The following is a 16139-nucleotide window of genomic DNA, read 5'->3' as shown; positions in this document are numbered from 1 at the left end:
CATGCAGGAGGCATCCAGTCAATGATTCTATCTCATCATTGATGTTTCTATCTTTCTCTCCCTCTCCCTTCCTCTCTGAAATCAATAAAAAATATATTTTTAAAAAATGAAATTGCCCAACTGGACTGCTCAATTCCCATCTCACTGTCTTGATTCTCAGCACCTCTGGAAGGGCTCTTGGGACCACAGCGATGCTGCTGTAAATATAGTGATGTTGAAACTAGTTACCTAGGTTTTTTTAAGCTGACTCTTAGGTATCTTTTAGGACGTAAAGGATAAGATTGTAGAAATTTTACACTTGTGAAGCAAGTGAAAGATGAATGCTCATGAAAGATAGGGATGAATGCATAAAAATAATATATCTAAACCAGGCTTCTCTTTATACAGGCTGGAGCTGGGAAGAGTTTCCTTTGTAAGTGTTCCTTTATTGAAATCTATAATGAGCAGATCTATGATCTACTGGACTCTGCATCGGCTGGACTGTACTTAAGGGAGCATATCAAGAAGGGCGTCTTTGTTGTTGGTGCAGTGGAGCAGGTGGTGACCTCCGCAGCTGGAGCCTATCAGGTAACCGGCCTTGAACTTTGTGATCCTTGGACACCATAGCATGCTGTGAAATGCTCCTTGATCTCAACAAAAGCAAGAATTGAGCTACTAGAAATATTTTGAAGAGGCATAACAGAATGTTCATGAGAGGAAAAGAAAACAGAATGTCAGTGTTTTATACTCCCCTTAGTTAAAATAGAACTTTGTGACTTTTGATTTTGCACTATTTTGGTGCTATTCATTCTAACCAGGCACTCCTGAAACCATACTGGATGACCCGGGGACATTTCATAGAGTCTGTATTTCTTTAGTGGTTCCTCCTGGGAGTTGCTCCTTTGAGGAGCTACTGGGATCTCTGCTCTCTAAATCAGCTGTACATATTATGACCTTACTACTCAAAATATAGTTCTCAGACTGTGAGTATCACCTGGGAGCTTGTTACAAGAATCTAAGGCTCTACCTCACACCTATGAAATCAGAATCTGAGTCTTAACAAGATCCCCAAGTGATTAGTATGCATATTACAGATTGAGATGTTACAAATAGGGCATTGAGCTGTGAAAAGGTTGGACTGACCCCACGCCACACAACTAGTGAGTAATAGAACCAAGGACTGACCTCATGTTCATCTGATTCCAGAGTCTCAGACTGAACCTTCATGTCCTCCTTGCCATAGGGAATAGGAAGAGAGAATAAATACTTGGTGGACCCAATGAGCTGACAAAACGGGGCATGAAGGTCAATTTGAGGTTCATCTTGTCTAGCTTTCTCATAGTCTAGGGAAAGGAAGGCTTCAGAAGGATTTTGTGGTTTGTTAATGCAAATAGAGAATGGCAAAACCAGTTCTAGGTCCTGTGCCTCTGATTCCATTTGTTCTCTTTCCATAACAGAGGGAACAAAAAGGAAAATACCTTGCGTATATTCCTTGATGGACCAGTATTTTTTCTCACTACTTTTTATTGTTTTTCTATTGATGTTAGTGACCACTTGGAAGTTGTGATGATCTGTTTCCTTTTGCCCAGGTGTTGTCTGGAGGATGGAGAAACAGGCGTGTGGCCTCGACATCAATGAATAGAGAATCCTCGAGGTCTCATGCAGTCTTCACGATTACAGTAGAGTCCATGGAGAAAAGCAGTGAGACAATAAATATACGAACCTCCCTACTCAATATGGTGGATTTAGCAGGATCTGAAAGGCAAAGAGACACCCATGCAGAAGGGATGAGGTTGAAGGTAAGAATGGAATTATGGTCTTCAGTTGAACTTGTGTGTAAATTCTTATAGATATCAATACCCAGCTAAGTGTTGTGAGGACTACAAAGGAATAAGAAGTTATGAAAGATACAGACATTTTTGTTGTAGGACAGTAAACATACGTGGGACGGGTTTGTCAGCAGCAAGGGTATTTGAATTCATCCAGGAGGGATTATATAGTACAAGTGGCCGCAGGGGTCAGAGGAAGCAGGGTGTGGCATGGACTCCTGAGAGGAAGCGTGGGAAAGAAGTAGCTCATGAGTTGTGTTCTCAGAGTGGTCTGGAGCTGGACAGGGAGAAAGGAACAGGAATACATGCCACACTGGGGGCATCTTAAAGGTTATTGTGGACACAGAGTGATTTGGCATTTCACCATAGGTCAATGGATGGGTTGGGGTGGTGGTTTAAGGCGGCATAGATCGTTGAGGATGAGTACCTGGCCAACTTTACTCTCAGCTCTCCAAACACTGAGAAAAATTTTGAGTGATTTCGTGCAGAAAGCCTGATCTATAAAAGTGTTCCGGAACTACCAAGTTCATAAGGAGAAAGAGGAACTATACTGTTCATAATTCAGGGGTTCAGGACCTAGGTCTAGGCCAAGTATTTAGCCTTCCCTATAGATTAATTTAAAACCATTACAGTGATAAGGTGGCATTAATTGTTTTTCCTTCACATGATTTTTGTGTTTGAATACTAAAATCGCTGTGTGTGTCAAATAGGAAAAGGTTAGCGGATAGTTGAGGACATCTTTTTGCTGAAAAGTTAAGTTATCCTTAATGTTCCTGACTTGCCTTTCCATTCAAAATTGTCACCCCTGCTGGTATATTTTAATTCAAAATACCAAAAAGAAACTAGTGCACCTAAACTTTTGTCCTTTTCCCTGGTGCCTTAGGAAGCCGGTAACATAAACCGATCATTGAGCTGCCTGGGCCAAGTGATTACAGCGCTTGTGGATGTGGGAAATGGAAAACAGAGGCATATTTGCTACAGAGATTCCAAGCTCACCTTCTTACTCCGGGTAAGGTGCATCACTGGGCTCCTGGGCGCTTCTTTTGGTTATGCCCACTATGGCTGATAGTTTAGGATATTTTCTCAGCCTTGGTAAGAGTGTACATTTTCTTTGCTTAAAAAAGTCTTATTGTTTCTCCCCTGAAAATGTGTACATTCATATCATTAAACAGGATTCCCTTGGAGGTAATGCCAAGACAGCCATCATCGCAAACGTTCATCCTGGATCCAGGTGTTTTGGGGAAACTCTGTCAACGCTGAATTTTGCTCAAAGGGCCAAGCTGATTAAAAATAAGGTAAAATGCTGAGTACAATGAGGTAAATTAGAAAAATACTTATGCTTGCAGTATCTCACCTTTGTAGCTTTTTATGTCACTGTGAAAGCTTAACTCTAAGCAAGATTTCTACTTCATCTTTCCTAGCCTTCTGTACTGCTCATGTAACTTAGATCTAGATTGGGTCTTATGGTTGTTATTGTTTGCCTAGGTTTTTATTAAGGGAGGGCAACGTTTTACCTTTGTCATTAGGATTGGAGACTGAATTTATGTACCTAAACTCTACTAGCAGAGCTGTGTGTTAGTGGGTGGTGATAGGGATTCACCCTGAAAATAATTTGATGATGTTGACAAACATTGTTTTTCACTTTGCCTATAACTGCAAGGATTCTCCATTTTTTCTTTTATATAAGAAGCTCCCTTCATATTCAGGTACACCAGTGGTCAGAAACTCCTGTAAGGAACCAGATAGTAAACATTTAGCCTTCCTGGACTGTGTGGTCTCTGTCCCAACTGCTGACCTCTGCCTTGGTTAGAGAAAGCAGCCATAGCTAGTATGTCAGCACATGGGCCTGGCTGTGCTCCACTACAACTTCCCACAACAGGCAGCAGACTGCATGTGGCCCCAGTCCTGGTGCAGACTGTCAAAAGACCAAGGATTCCCTGCTCAGTTGGAGAGGTGGGAGGCCTCGTTGGTCCCAAAGGAAAGAATTGTAGTGCCTGAAGTTGGAAGATTAATTTCTTCTGTCTTTCAAAGGAGAAATTGATCGTTCTTATTCCCAAAGAAGACTCCCTGAGTATCTTATCATTGTAAGAATGTTGCCTCTTTCCCTGGATAAGTCAGGAGAGTGTAGTCATTCATTCATTCATTCATTTTATTGGATTACGACCCCCTTGTAGGGTATCTGTAATATGAGGAGAAAAAATCATTAGAGCTTCCTGACCCTAGAACCTCTTGGGACTTACTAGAAGTTTTAAGAGAGTAGAGAACCACAGGAGTAATTAGAATTATGAGGTCACTGATGTAACAATGATGTCAGAATATACAGGAGTGCCTTATAATGAACTGGCCTTAAGAATCAGAAGCAACTAAGAATGGCTTCTTAACACATGAAACAACAAAACCAGGAGCCTTACAGTAGTCACTCTCAATGGTAAGTCGCTGCAGAGCAGTGGCTGGCATATTTGGGACTGGTTTAAGGGTGAGCTAGTCAGATCTTTTCCCTGGGGCTTTTCCCTCACTGGAGAATTGGGTATTTCACAATTAGATCCCTTTTATCTGGTTGGTACTCAACTATTGGTTCATGTCATCACCCTGTAGGCTTTTTCAACTTCTTAGATGTGGTCTCTAAGACATTTTCTTTAAGAAAATTTCTTAAAGATTTATTTCTTTAAAAGAGCATTAAGTATGGTAGTAAAACAGAAATGGAGCTGTAACACTAATCCTTCTTTTTAGGAGGAACTGTTAGGAAATACAGGGTTGGATTCCTTTGGCGAGGGTGGTTTCTGCCAAGCCGATGATGCTCAGGCCAGCCCTGCAGTCATCACACCCTATAGCGTGCCATGACAGAGGGACGGTTACAGCCATCACAGAGTTGGCTCTTCTCTATGGGGCAGGACGGTCTGTCCCAGGTCTCAGTTGGAGCTCAGAGCTGGCTCCTGCTCGCTCCCGCCTCCTTAGCAAAGGATGTCCGACTGCAGCTTAGGACTGGGGTTTATTTACCTTCTATAATTGAAACTTTGTCGCTTCAGCTCTGGCTGCTGGCCGCCATCTTGGTTGGGGGTCCCCACTGGGGTGCCTGGCCAGCCTGGGTGAGGGGCTGATGGCTGTTTGCAGGCTGATTTTAGAGGGGGAGAGAGAAACATTGATTTGTTTCTTATTTATGCTTTCATTAGTTGATTCTTACATGTGCCCTGATGGAGCATCAAACTGGTAACCTTGGTGTATCTGGAAAACACTCTAACCAACTGAGCTACCTGGCCAGGGCCACAAAATGTTCTTTTAATGCTTTCAAAACATTCTTGAACAGGCAGTGGTAAATGAGGACACCCAAGGCAATGTGAGCCAGCTCCAAGCTGAAGTGAAGAGGCTCAAAGAACAGCTGGCCCAGCTCACTGTAGGGCAGATACTACCAGAAAGCTTTCTGACCAGAGGTAAGATGGACAGTGTTCTTCATCCTGAGGAAGGAAGACCATGTGTGGACATTAGTGTTGGAACCCCCCAGTGACAGGCACAACACAATAAGGCTTCCCAAACTTTCCCCCAAGTGTCTGTTTACTCCACCTACATAGGAACATGGTACTTTGTAACCAGAGACCAATTCCATAGGTACTGAGTTCTGTGAGATATGTGGGGAGGGGGAGTAGAAGTAATTTTGAATATTAAAACTGCTAAAAAGACACTAATAAATTTCATTTTGATCCACTTCTAAGATTCGGTTATATCATATGTTATCTATATATGTTTACTAAATTGAGTGAGAGAGGCTGTTCTTCAAAGAATAGCTAATATGTGGACTGGGTTAATTTAAAATCCGTGATCTGTTGATAATAGTTTGATTCTTTTAGATTAATTGAGAGCAGGCAGGCAAAGGCTGTTTTAGCTCATCTCTTGGTCATAAAATGTGAAAGATAAACAGTTTTCCCCTTTCCCTTTTTCACTGGATCAACTACAGAGAAAGATGAGACTGATTACATGAAGTATTTCAAAGAGGCAATGTTGTTCTTTAAGAAGTCTGAACAGGAGAAAAAGGTAGGAAACTGAATTTGTATAAAGGGGCGGGGGGGATGCAAGATACTTCAGGCTTTACTATGTGGTTGGTGCTGTTCTGAATGGAGTAAATGCCGACAGGAAATAAAAAAAGGAAGGCTGTGAAAAATCTAATTTTGCCTTTGAGATTAAATGGGAATTGAATGTTTGTTTCTTAGTTTGTGAAAATGTAGGGAAGGTGAATTACTTTTCATGTTTAACCAAATTATGAATTTCTTAAGTTTCTGGTAGAAAAAGTTACCCAGTTAGAAGACCTCACCCTCAAAAAAGAGAAATTTATTCAATCTAATAAGATGATTGTGAAATTCCGAGAGGATCAAATAATGCGCCTGGAGAAGCTCCACAAGGAAGGGCGGGGAAGTTTTCTGCCCGAGGAGCAGGATCGTTTGCTGTCGGAATTAAGGGATGAGATTCAGACTCTGCGAGAGCAAGTGAGTCCTGACCTTTGCAGTATTTCTAAATGTAAAAGAAGTCCAAGGCAAATAAAAATTTGTCACCACATTCTTGTAACACAGTGGAGTTGTTTTAAATGAATTAACCTGACAGTATGATTGCACAATCCCCGACCCCTTTGTCCCCCATTTTCTAAAATAATAAAACTGAAGGGAAAAGCTCTTGACCCAGCAGGTCAAGTCAAGTTCGCCCCGTGCGCACCGGTGGCTATCTGAAGCAGTAGTCTCTCTACAGTTCAGCCTTTAAAGTTTCTTTTGTTTTTGGTTTTCCTTTTGCCTGGGAAGGATGGGTAATTAACACAGGCACATCTTTAAAAATCAAAGATAATTGGTTTTCAGCTTTATGTATCTTTCCAGAGGTTTTATGCATATTCAAACTAATACAGATATTTTTACTTTTTTTCTTTTTTTGTGAAAAATGCAGCTTACCATACACACTTTTCTGCACCTTCCCTTTTTCACATAGTGTATTTGGAGGTCACTCAGTCCTGGTCAGTAGTTTCCTTATTCTTTGCTTCGTGTAATTAATATAAGTAGGCTCCTTTGCATGAAAAGTTTGCTGCAGTGTACACCCTATGCTTATTCCCTAGTGCCCGAGGAGAAAATTTCAACGGTGCAGACCTAAACCTAGAACACGGAGTTGTAGGGCGTGCACATATTCACTCTGAGATCACAAGTGCCACATTGCTTTCCATGGTAGTTGCAGCAGGCTACCACCAGCAGTTCATAATGTTTTCTAACAGGTTTTCAGAAAGACTTGTTCATTAAGGACATGTTTGTATATATATATAAGTCTGTCATCCTTTATATATATATATATATTTAATTGATTTCAGAGAAGGAGGGAGAGAGAGAAACATCAATGATGAGAGAATCATTGATTGGCTGCCTCTCGCATGCCACCCACTGGGGACCGAGCCCACAACCTGGGCATGTGCCCTTGACCAGAATCAAATCCGGGACCCCTCAGTTCACAGGCTGACGCTCTATCCACTGAGCCAAACCAGCTAGGATTAAGTCTGAAATCCTTCTGTGTCATACAGATAGAGCACCACCCCAGAGTTGCCAAATATGCTATGGAAAATCACTCCCTCAGGGAGGAGAACAGAAGACTGAGATTATCAGAGTCTGTGAAAAGAGCCCAAGAGGTGGATGCGCAGACCATTGCAAAGCTAGAGAAAGCCTTCCTTCAAGTATCTGGCACAGAGAAAAACGACAAAAGTAAGAAGTGATTGTTGTATACATGCCTTGTTGGGGCGGGTGGCTGTTTTAAAGGCCTTTTATATTGCCTTTAGACCTGGTATGCTAATTTCTTATATATATACTTTTTCTTTTATGTTAATCAAAAGTCATGTTGTATCCTTTTTTCTCAAAAATCAGAGTAGTAAATAATGTAGGCTAGTAGATGTAGCAAGGAACTACCCATTATATATCTTTGTTTTTGTTCTTAATTTATTGATTGATTAGGGAGAGAGGGGGAGATAAACATCAACTTGTTGTTCCGCTTTTTTATGCATTGATTGGTCGATTCTTGTATGTGGCCTGACCAGGTATCAAATCCACAACTTTGGCCTATGGCAGTGATGGCGAACCTATGACACGCGTGTCAGAGGTGACACACGAACTCATTTTTTTGGTTGATTTTTCTTTGTTAAGTGGCATTTAAATATATAAAATAAATATCAAAAATATAAGTCTTTGTTTTACTATGGTTGCAAATATAAAAAAATTTCTCTATGTGACATGGCACCAGAGTTAAGTTAGGGTTTTTCAAAATGCTGACACGCCGAGCTCAAAAGGTTCGCCATCACTGGCCTATGGGGACAATGCTCTAACCAACTGAGCTACCCAGCCAGGGCAATAGATATCTTTGTTTTGTCTATAAAAGATTGATTGGATATTACATTTAATTTTTATGAAATAGGACTTTACTGTTTTAAGTATTTGAAATGACAAATGTTTAAGCACAACATGAATTAGTATAAAATTGAAATGTTTACCCACCTGATTACGGTCTGTATGGTGAGAGATGTCAGCGTGATCAGACTCATCACAGAGTTTTTGTCTTGATGTCGTGGTTGCTGGTCATGCTTGCTAGTGTGCACTCTGTTAGTTATATGTTATTCCCACAAGTTTACGTATTTTTATTTTATTTTTTTAAGTCCTCACCCGAGGATATTTTTCCATTGATTTTAGAGAGAGTGGAAGTGAGAGGGAAAGACAGAGAAAAATATTGATGTGAGAGAAACACATTGATGGGTTACCTCCTGCATGCACCCTGACCAGGGCCCTGGCCAGGGAGGAGCCTGCAACCGAGATACATGCCCTTAACCGGAATCGAACTCAGGACCCTTCGGTCCACAGACTGATGCTCTATCCACTGAGCCAAACCGGCCAGGGCTATTTTTATTTTTTTAAATTAAATATTTTTATTGATTTCAGAGAGGAAGGGAAAGGGAGACAGAGATAGAAACATCAATGATGACAGAATAATTGATCAGCTGCCTCTTGCACTCTTCACACTGGGGACTGAGCCCAAAACCTGGGCATGTGCCCTGATGGGGAATCGAACCATGACCTCCTGGTTCATAGGTTGACACTCAACCACTGAGCCATACTGGCCGGACAGCCACAAGTTTTTAAAAAAATATGTCTGCTTTTTAATTTTTTTTATTATTTTTTTTAAAATACATTTTATTTTTTACAGAGAGGAAGGGAGAGGAATAGAGAACCAGAAACATCAATGAGAGAGAAACATCAATCAGCTGCCTCTTGTACACCTCCTACTGGGGATGTGCCCGCAACCAAGGTACATGCCCTTGACCGGAATCGAACCTGGGACCCTTGAGTCCGCAGGCCGACACTCTATCCACTGAGCCAAACCGGTTAGGGCTGTCTGCTCTTTTAAAATTATATTTTAGAGAGAGGGGAAGGAAGGGATAGAGAGATAGAAGCATCAATGATGAGAGAGAAACATTGATTGGCTGCCTCCTGCACACTGCCCACTGGGGAACAAGCCCGCTACCTGGGCATGTGTCCTGACCAGGAATCAAACCGGTAACCTCTTGGTTCATGGGTCAACACTCAACCGCTGAGCCATCCTGGCTGGGCTAGTTCCACAAGTTTATTTTTACTTTTGTGATGGTGCTTTATTTAGCACTAAATCTAACTGGCTTGGCAGCTATTGGTACTCATACTGTGGAATTTTGTAGGAAGGTCTGTGGTTGCTCCATTTTTAAAGTGAATATTTTTATGGTCTTTTATCATACCCTGTCTCAGTCCTTGTTTCTGTTTAGGTTGAAATTGAGAACGTTTTGATTGTATTAATTCTTCACTCATAAAGAAGCGTGTTTGCTTTTTTTCCAAAATGTCCTTTTCCAAGCCTTCTTCTGTTCTGTTTATGACTTCATAAAAGAATAAAATTCTCAGTATTTGGGTATGGAGAGACTAAGATTTTACATGCAAAGTTAAAATTCGGGTTTTCTGTATTATTTCAACTACTTCTCTCTATAATGCTCTGTAATTTGTTGGCCATTTTGACCTCAGTCATACTGTGACTTAGTACCCTTGAAAGATAATAATGGTAATTTCTGGACCCCACCATCTTCAAAACAGACACCACTGTCTAGAGAACTGTTACATGATATTTCACCACTGAAACCCAGTGGGACTCGTCAACATATCCAGTCTTCTAAGTAATCCCTGGAAATTAACCTTTTCTTTCTGGTTGGTGATACCAAGTTCTTTCAACTTGCTGCCTTTGCTGTTTGTTTCCTTTCCTAGAATTCATTGACTGTTAACATTAGCTGCTAGTTCCAATTCCTGCCAGACTCACCAGCGACGGCCCTCCCTCCAGCATTGTGTGCCGTGCTTCAGTCATTGCTGGCTCTGCTCCTAAGGTGTTGTCCTAAAGCTGCCCCGTCACATCCTGTGGCTTCTCAGCTTCTCAGGAACACTTCTAATCCTCTTTGCCACACTGTGTTGTTTCTTATGTTTCCTGTTGAGTTATAGGCTCTTGTATTTTAGGGTCCACCTTCCAACCCGTTTTTCATTTTTTCCTCCTTGTGCTTCAAAATGGATACATGGCAGAGAACTTAGAAAATGTGTTCTACTATTTTTGTCTTTCAAAAACCAAATTGTTTCCTTATTATCAGGTCAGCAAGGATTCTCTCCTAAAGTTGCAAAAGAACCATGTTCATTAGCAAACTCTGAGAAGCTAAAAGCACAACTCCTGCAAATGCAGACAGAACTGAATAATTCAAAGCAAGAGTATGAAGAATTCAAAGAACTAACTAGGTAAAGTATAGATACACATTCATGCTTAACCTATTTTCATATCTTTTAGTGTTTATTTGTTTTAGGGTTTGGCATTGACCATTTAATTGAGCATTTTACTTCAACGATTCTCATATAGCAACTAACTTGTTTTGACATGAGGGAAAAGGGCTTGTTTCTAAGTTTCGTTTTTACTTGTTTTTTAAATTGAGGTGTAATTGACATAAACTTCCGGCTCTTTAATAATACGTATGTTTAGCACTAATCGGTTTGGCTCAGTGGATAGAGCATCAGCCTGTGGACTCAAGTGTCCCAGGTTTGATTCCGGCCAAGGGCATGTACCTTGGTTGCAGGCACATCCCCAGTGGGGAGTGTGCAGGAGGCAGCTGATCGATGTTTGTCTCTCATCGATGTTTCTAACTCTCTATCTCTCTCCCTTCCTCTCTGTAAAAAATCAATAAAATATAATTTAAAAAATAATATATTTAATGGACTAAATAATTCGAATGTTTTAATGTTGAGATGAGTGCCTATTAAACTTACATAGTAAAATGTTTATCGTGCCACCACATTTTAATTACTGTTCTTTTGAATTAAATCTGGATTTTGATGTGTTAATATTCTTTCTAGATGCTCTTTGCAAAAAAATTTATATTATAACTGAGATTAATCCTCTTATAAAATATAAAGAAATTTAAAAAAATAACATCACATATAGAACCATTATGGACTGTTTGGGCTTTTTTTTTTTTTTTTTTAAATAGATTTTGCTCTTTTATTTATTTTTTCAAAGATGTTTTTATTGATTTTTAGAGAGAATGGAAGGGAGAGGGAGAGAGAAACATCTATGTGAGAGTGAAACAATATTGATCAGCTGCCTCCTGCATGCCCCCTATCTATTGGGGATTGACCCCACAACCTGAAAAACCAGCCATTGAACTAAGAACTTTTCATTGCACAGGATAATGACACACAATTAACTGAGCCACTCCGGCCAGGGCTGTTTGGGCTTTTGAATTGGAGCTCTGCCATTTACTAATTGAACACCTTAAACAGTAATCAGTCTCTGAGCTGTATTTCAACCAATTAGAAAATGAGGGTAATAATCTAAGAATATCTCTGATTTAAGGAGATAACAATAAAGTTATGTGAGAGTATAAATTATAAAGTACTCTACAAATGTATGACATGACTTATTGCCTAAAATACTCAATTTTATAATATCTATTAGGAGAAGGCAGCTAGAATTAGAATCAGAGCTTCAGTCTTTGCAAAAAGCGAACCTTAATCTCGAAAACCTTTTGGAAGCAACAAAAGCCTGCAAGCGGCAAGAAGTTTCTCAGCTGAATAAAATTCATGCTGAAACCCTGAAGGTAGGTCTTCTGAAGCAATGCTTCAGCCTGCAATCCTGCTGTCTCACTTTGTTAGTAATGGCGTTGGCACAGATTATCTCCAGGTACAGATACAATCCCTTGCAGGCAGTGGACCCAGTGTTCTGATAGAGGGTGGTAAGGAAAGAATGCACCATGGAGTGACAGCTGGGTTCGGATTCTCATCTCACTGCCCTCACTCCCAAGAAACCCCAAAACAAACGAACAAACAAAAAGGAAAGTTCTTTTTTTTTGTTTCCTAACTTAATTGCTTTTTAGGTTTTTTAGAGCATTCAATGAGATAATAAAGTGCCAGTCTGGTAGATCTTAGTAAATGGCAGCTATTGCTATAATGTAACATGTGCTCAAAGCTTGCAGAATAGAAATCAAAGACAAAGACCACAAAGGATCTGGGTAACAATGTGGAAAACCAGAAAACCAGACGAGGTTTTCCCCTTAATAACCGTAGCCTTCATTTAAAAAAAAAAAACTGAGATGGAGGAGCAAGAAAACATGAGGGAAGCAAAAGGTTAAGAAGGTGCTGCTACTGTTGATTTTAGCTTTTTGTGCCAAATTCTCTTAAGATTAAAAACAACAACAACAACTTTCCTTATACATCCTACACTTGATAATAAATAGATGTGTATCTATTGCTGTCTTTAGCAGTGATGTTTTTTGTGTCATTTCATAAGAAACTGTTTTTAAAAGTTATTTTAGCTGAAACCGGTTTGGCTCAGTGGATGGAGCATCGGCCTGCGGACCGAAAGGTCCCAGGTTCGATTCCGGTCAAGGGCATGTACCTGGGTTGCGGGCATATCCCCAGTAGGAGATGTGCAGGAGGCAGCTGATCGATGTTTCTCTCTCATCGATGTTTCTGACTATCTCTCTCCCTTCCTCTCTGTAAGAAATCAATAAAATATATTTTTTTTAAAAAAAAGTTATTTTATTCATTTGTTTGAATAGGTAATTCACATGACTGGAATTTTTAAAGGTACAAAGAGTACACAGTGACGAGTCTCTTGCCGTCTGCTGTCCTTCCTCTACAAATGTATGACATTACTTATTACCTGGAACCCTCTTTGGAGGCAATCAATGTCACCAAGTCTGCTTTTTGTTTTCTTCCTTTTTCATATTTTATACAAGCAGCATATAATACACAGCATTCTGCTTTGATTTTTTGTAACATAATGATACTTTAGAGTTTGTCCCATATCTGAAGGGGAAAAAATAATTTTCTTTTTTGTTTTTATTTGTTTTGGTGTTTGTTTTGGCAGCTGCAACAAGCATTTATTGTGTTGATATATTATTATTTATTTAACCTGGAAAAGGCTATTTTTTCTTATAAAGGTCGAATTTTTTTCTTTGCTTTTTAAAAATTGTGGCCTTTAAAATCTGTGTAGGAAATTATTTTAAAATACTTGCAGAATATTGCCAAATGTTTTATAATTTCTGTCAGTAGCCCCTTAGCACTGCACTTACAGAGCTCGAAGCATTGACACTCCAGTCTGTCTTCTTCCAATTATAGCTGAGCAGATAGGGAGGAGGGGATTAAAAGCTTTGCCAAGAGTATCCTAGCAATTCAGATCTTTTGTTGTTTGTTTTTAGTTCATTTTTAATTATATCGGTACTTTATGAATATGCTGTTCTTGTTTAAAGTAAATATATAGCCGAGACCTGTTTGGCTCAATGGATAGAGCCTCGGCCTGCGGACTGAAGGGTCCCAGGTTCGATTCCGGTCAGGGGCATGTACCTGGGTTGCGGGCACATCCCCAGTAGATGTGCAGGAGGCAGCTGATCGATGTTTCTGACTCTCTATCTCTCTCCCTTCCTCTCTGTAAGAAATCAATAAAATATATTTTGGGAAAAAAAAATAAAGTAACTATATATTTGTATGCAAATTTAGGTTAAAATTCCTACTGAGCACCACCACCAATTTGGGTCTAATCTAGTCCTTCACTCCCCGTCCCCAGGGGTAATTTGTTAATCAGTTTGGGAATCCTTTTTCTTAACAGTTTTGTATATGTAATATACATGCTCTGAGAAAGATATGTAGAGTTATTTCATAGATTTTTGTTGTTCTTTGCATTTAAAAGTAAATGGATTATTCTACATATGTTATTCTGCAGTGGGCTTTTGTTTTCTCAGAGATATGACTTGGGACTTTCCATATTAACTAGTACCTAGGACTTTACCTTATTTTAAACCTAGGCTTCCATTTTTGGATGACCCCTGGCTGATTTACGTGGTTTTTAGTGCAAACATTCTCTGGGCGGGGGCCGTGAGGGAGAAGTCCCAGGATGTCCCAGCCCTGGAGTCAGTTCTGCTGATGTTCCCGCTCCAGCTCTGAGCCCTGTGCCTTCCCAGGAAGTTGGGGAGCTCGCATTGCCCTGCATAGGACCCTGGAACGGGCACTGTCAGCTCTTTAATGGTTGACAGTCTGGTGGGTGAAAAATGGTATCTAGTTAAGGTTTTAATTTTCATTTCCCTCATTTCTGGTGGGGTCACACATCTTCCTGTGTTCATTGTCCATTTGTCTGCCCTTTTCTATGAAAAAAAAGCCCATTTTCCTACTACTTGATTTGTAGGAGTTTTTATGTGTTAATCTTGTTTCTTATACCTATATTCTGCCATCATGTTCCCTGCCTTTCATCTTCATGTGTGATGCTTTTGTCATAAAAGTTTTAAAATTTTGATACACACAGGTTTATTGATTCTTGATCTGTGTGACTTATTTCATTCATTTTTAAAGGCCCAGACAATCTCAAGATCATCAGTATATTCCACTTTCTTTTACTACTTCAGTAATTTTGTTTTTATGTTGACCTGTTTAATGCATCTGCTATTTTATTTTTGAGTGGTATGGCATAGGGATTTAACTTTTTTAAAAGTCTATATTTTTTCACTAATTTGAACTTTACACATATAAATCATTCTGTTTCCTAACTTTGTGTTTTCTTCCAATGTTCTGTTTGACTTCGTATGCTAATAATACACTTTTTAAACGACCGTACCCTCGTAATGTATTTTATATTGGCCAGGTCAGTCTTCCCAATTTGTTCTCTTTTTGTCTTCTTACACATTTATTCTTTGCATAAAGTTTGGAATCCACCTACGAAGTTTCGTTTTTCTAAATCTTATTAGAATTTTGCTTAAGTCTGCATTAAATTGATAGATTCTTTGTGTCTACTTGGGCATTTCTGTGCTGCCTCTAAGGGATACTTGTTTTTTCCTTTCATGAATAGAATTTCAATTTTATCCTCTCTGTTTACACAATTATTTTTTTCATGTGTGCTAATGTTGTTTTCCATAATTACTTTTTGCTGCAGATTATAACAACACCAACCAAGGTTTATCAAATTTGGCCTCGACCAGGATCAAAATTAAGCCCTGAAACAGGGAGCTTGGGGTCTCCGTACACTCAGAATTCTAGCAAATTAGATAATGATATCTTAAATGAGCCAGTTCCACCTGAGATGAATGAACAAGCTTTTGAAGCCATTTCTGAAGAACTTAGGATGGTGCAGGTAATGTTTAGTTTCAGAAAAAATAATGAGACATTCATTTAAACAATTTCCTTTATCATTTTAACCACAATTTTCAATGTTCAAAACTGTTTACTACCTTTTTTAGTATGGGTGTGTAAAGACTCCTGGCTTAGAAACCAGACTGTTCTTATTCTTTTAATTCACTGCAATGTTTAGCAAGTCATTTTCTAATGTCTTTTGGCTTTGGTTCTCTTATATGTAAAGAGACCAGTTTGCCACTAGATTCAGATTCCAGACTGGTTTGTTTATATGGCGCAGTGCTGTATCTGCTAAAGAAAGTTAAAATAGTTGAAGGAATCTTATTTTAGATGAAATTTTAGACCACTTTTGGTATATTTGAAATAACATATAAAATTCGTTTACCTAAGAATTCTGGTGATTTCATATTTTTTTTTTTAATTTTTTTATTGCTTAAAGTATTACAAAGGGTATTACATATGTGTCCATTTTATCCCCCTGCCCTAGACAGTCCCCCAGCCTCCCCTATCCCCCAGTGTCTTATGTCCATTGGTTATGCTTATACGCATGCATACAAGTCCTTTAGTTGATCTCTTACCCCCCTACCTCCTGCCCCCCAACCCTCCCCGGCCTTCCCACTGCAGTTTGACAATCTGTTTGAGGCAGCTCTGCCTCTGAATCTATTAT

The 16139-nt window shown here is 39.5% G+C and overlaps 1 protein-coding gene across 1 annotated transcript in view; it reads left to right on the top strand.

The window, feature by feature from the left end:
* The window catches only part of KIF15 (kinesin family member 15), a 50990-nt gene that overhangs the window by 6155 nt on the left and 28696 nt on the right, over nt 1-16139 (top strand). The window contains exons 4-14 of the mRNA XM_081106003.1: nt 388-567; nt 1569-1778; nt 2692-2817; nt 2981-3103; nt 5113-5236; nt 5758-5834; nt 6074-6283; nt 7348-7525; nt 10459-10600; nt 11811-11952; nt 15276-15473. Coding sequence (XP_080962129.1) covers nt 388-567; nt 1569-1778; nt 2692-2817; nt 2981-3103; nt 5113-5236; nt 5758-5834; nt 6074-6283; nt 7348-7525; nt 10459-10600; nt 11811-11952; nt 15276-15473 — 1710 coding nt within the window. The remainder of the gene's footprint in view (nt 1-387; nt 568-1568; nt 1779-2691; nt 2818-2980; nt 3104-5112; nt 5237-5757; nt 5835-6073; nt 6284-7347; nt 7526-10458; nt 10601-11810; nt 11953-15275; nt 15474-16139) is intronic.

The sequence above is a fragment of the Myotis nattereri genome (genome assembly GCF_964212035.1).
Source record: "Myotis nattereri genome assembly, chromosome: 14".
Classification (NCBI taxonomy): domain Eukaryota; kingdom Metazoa; phylum Chordata; class Mammalia; order Chiroptera; family Vespertilionidae; genus Myotis; species Myotis nattereri.
Note: the sequence above shows the minus strand (reverse complement) of the source record. Positions and strands in the feature narration are given on the sequence as shown.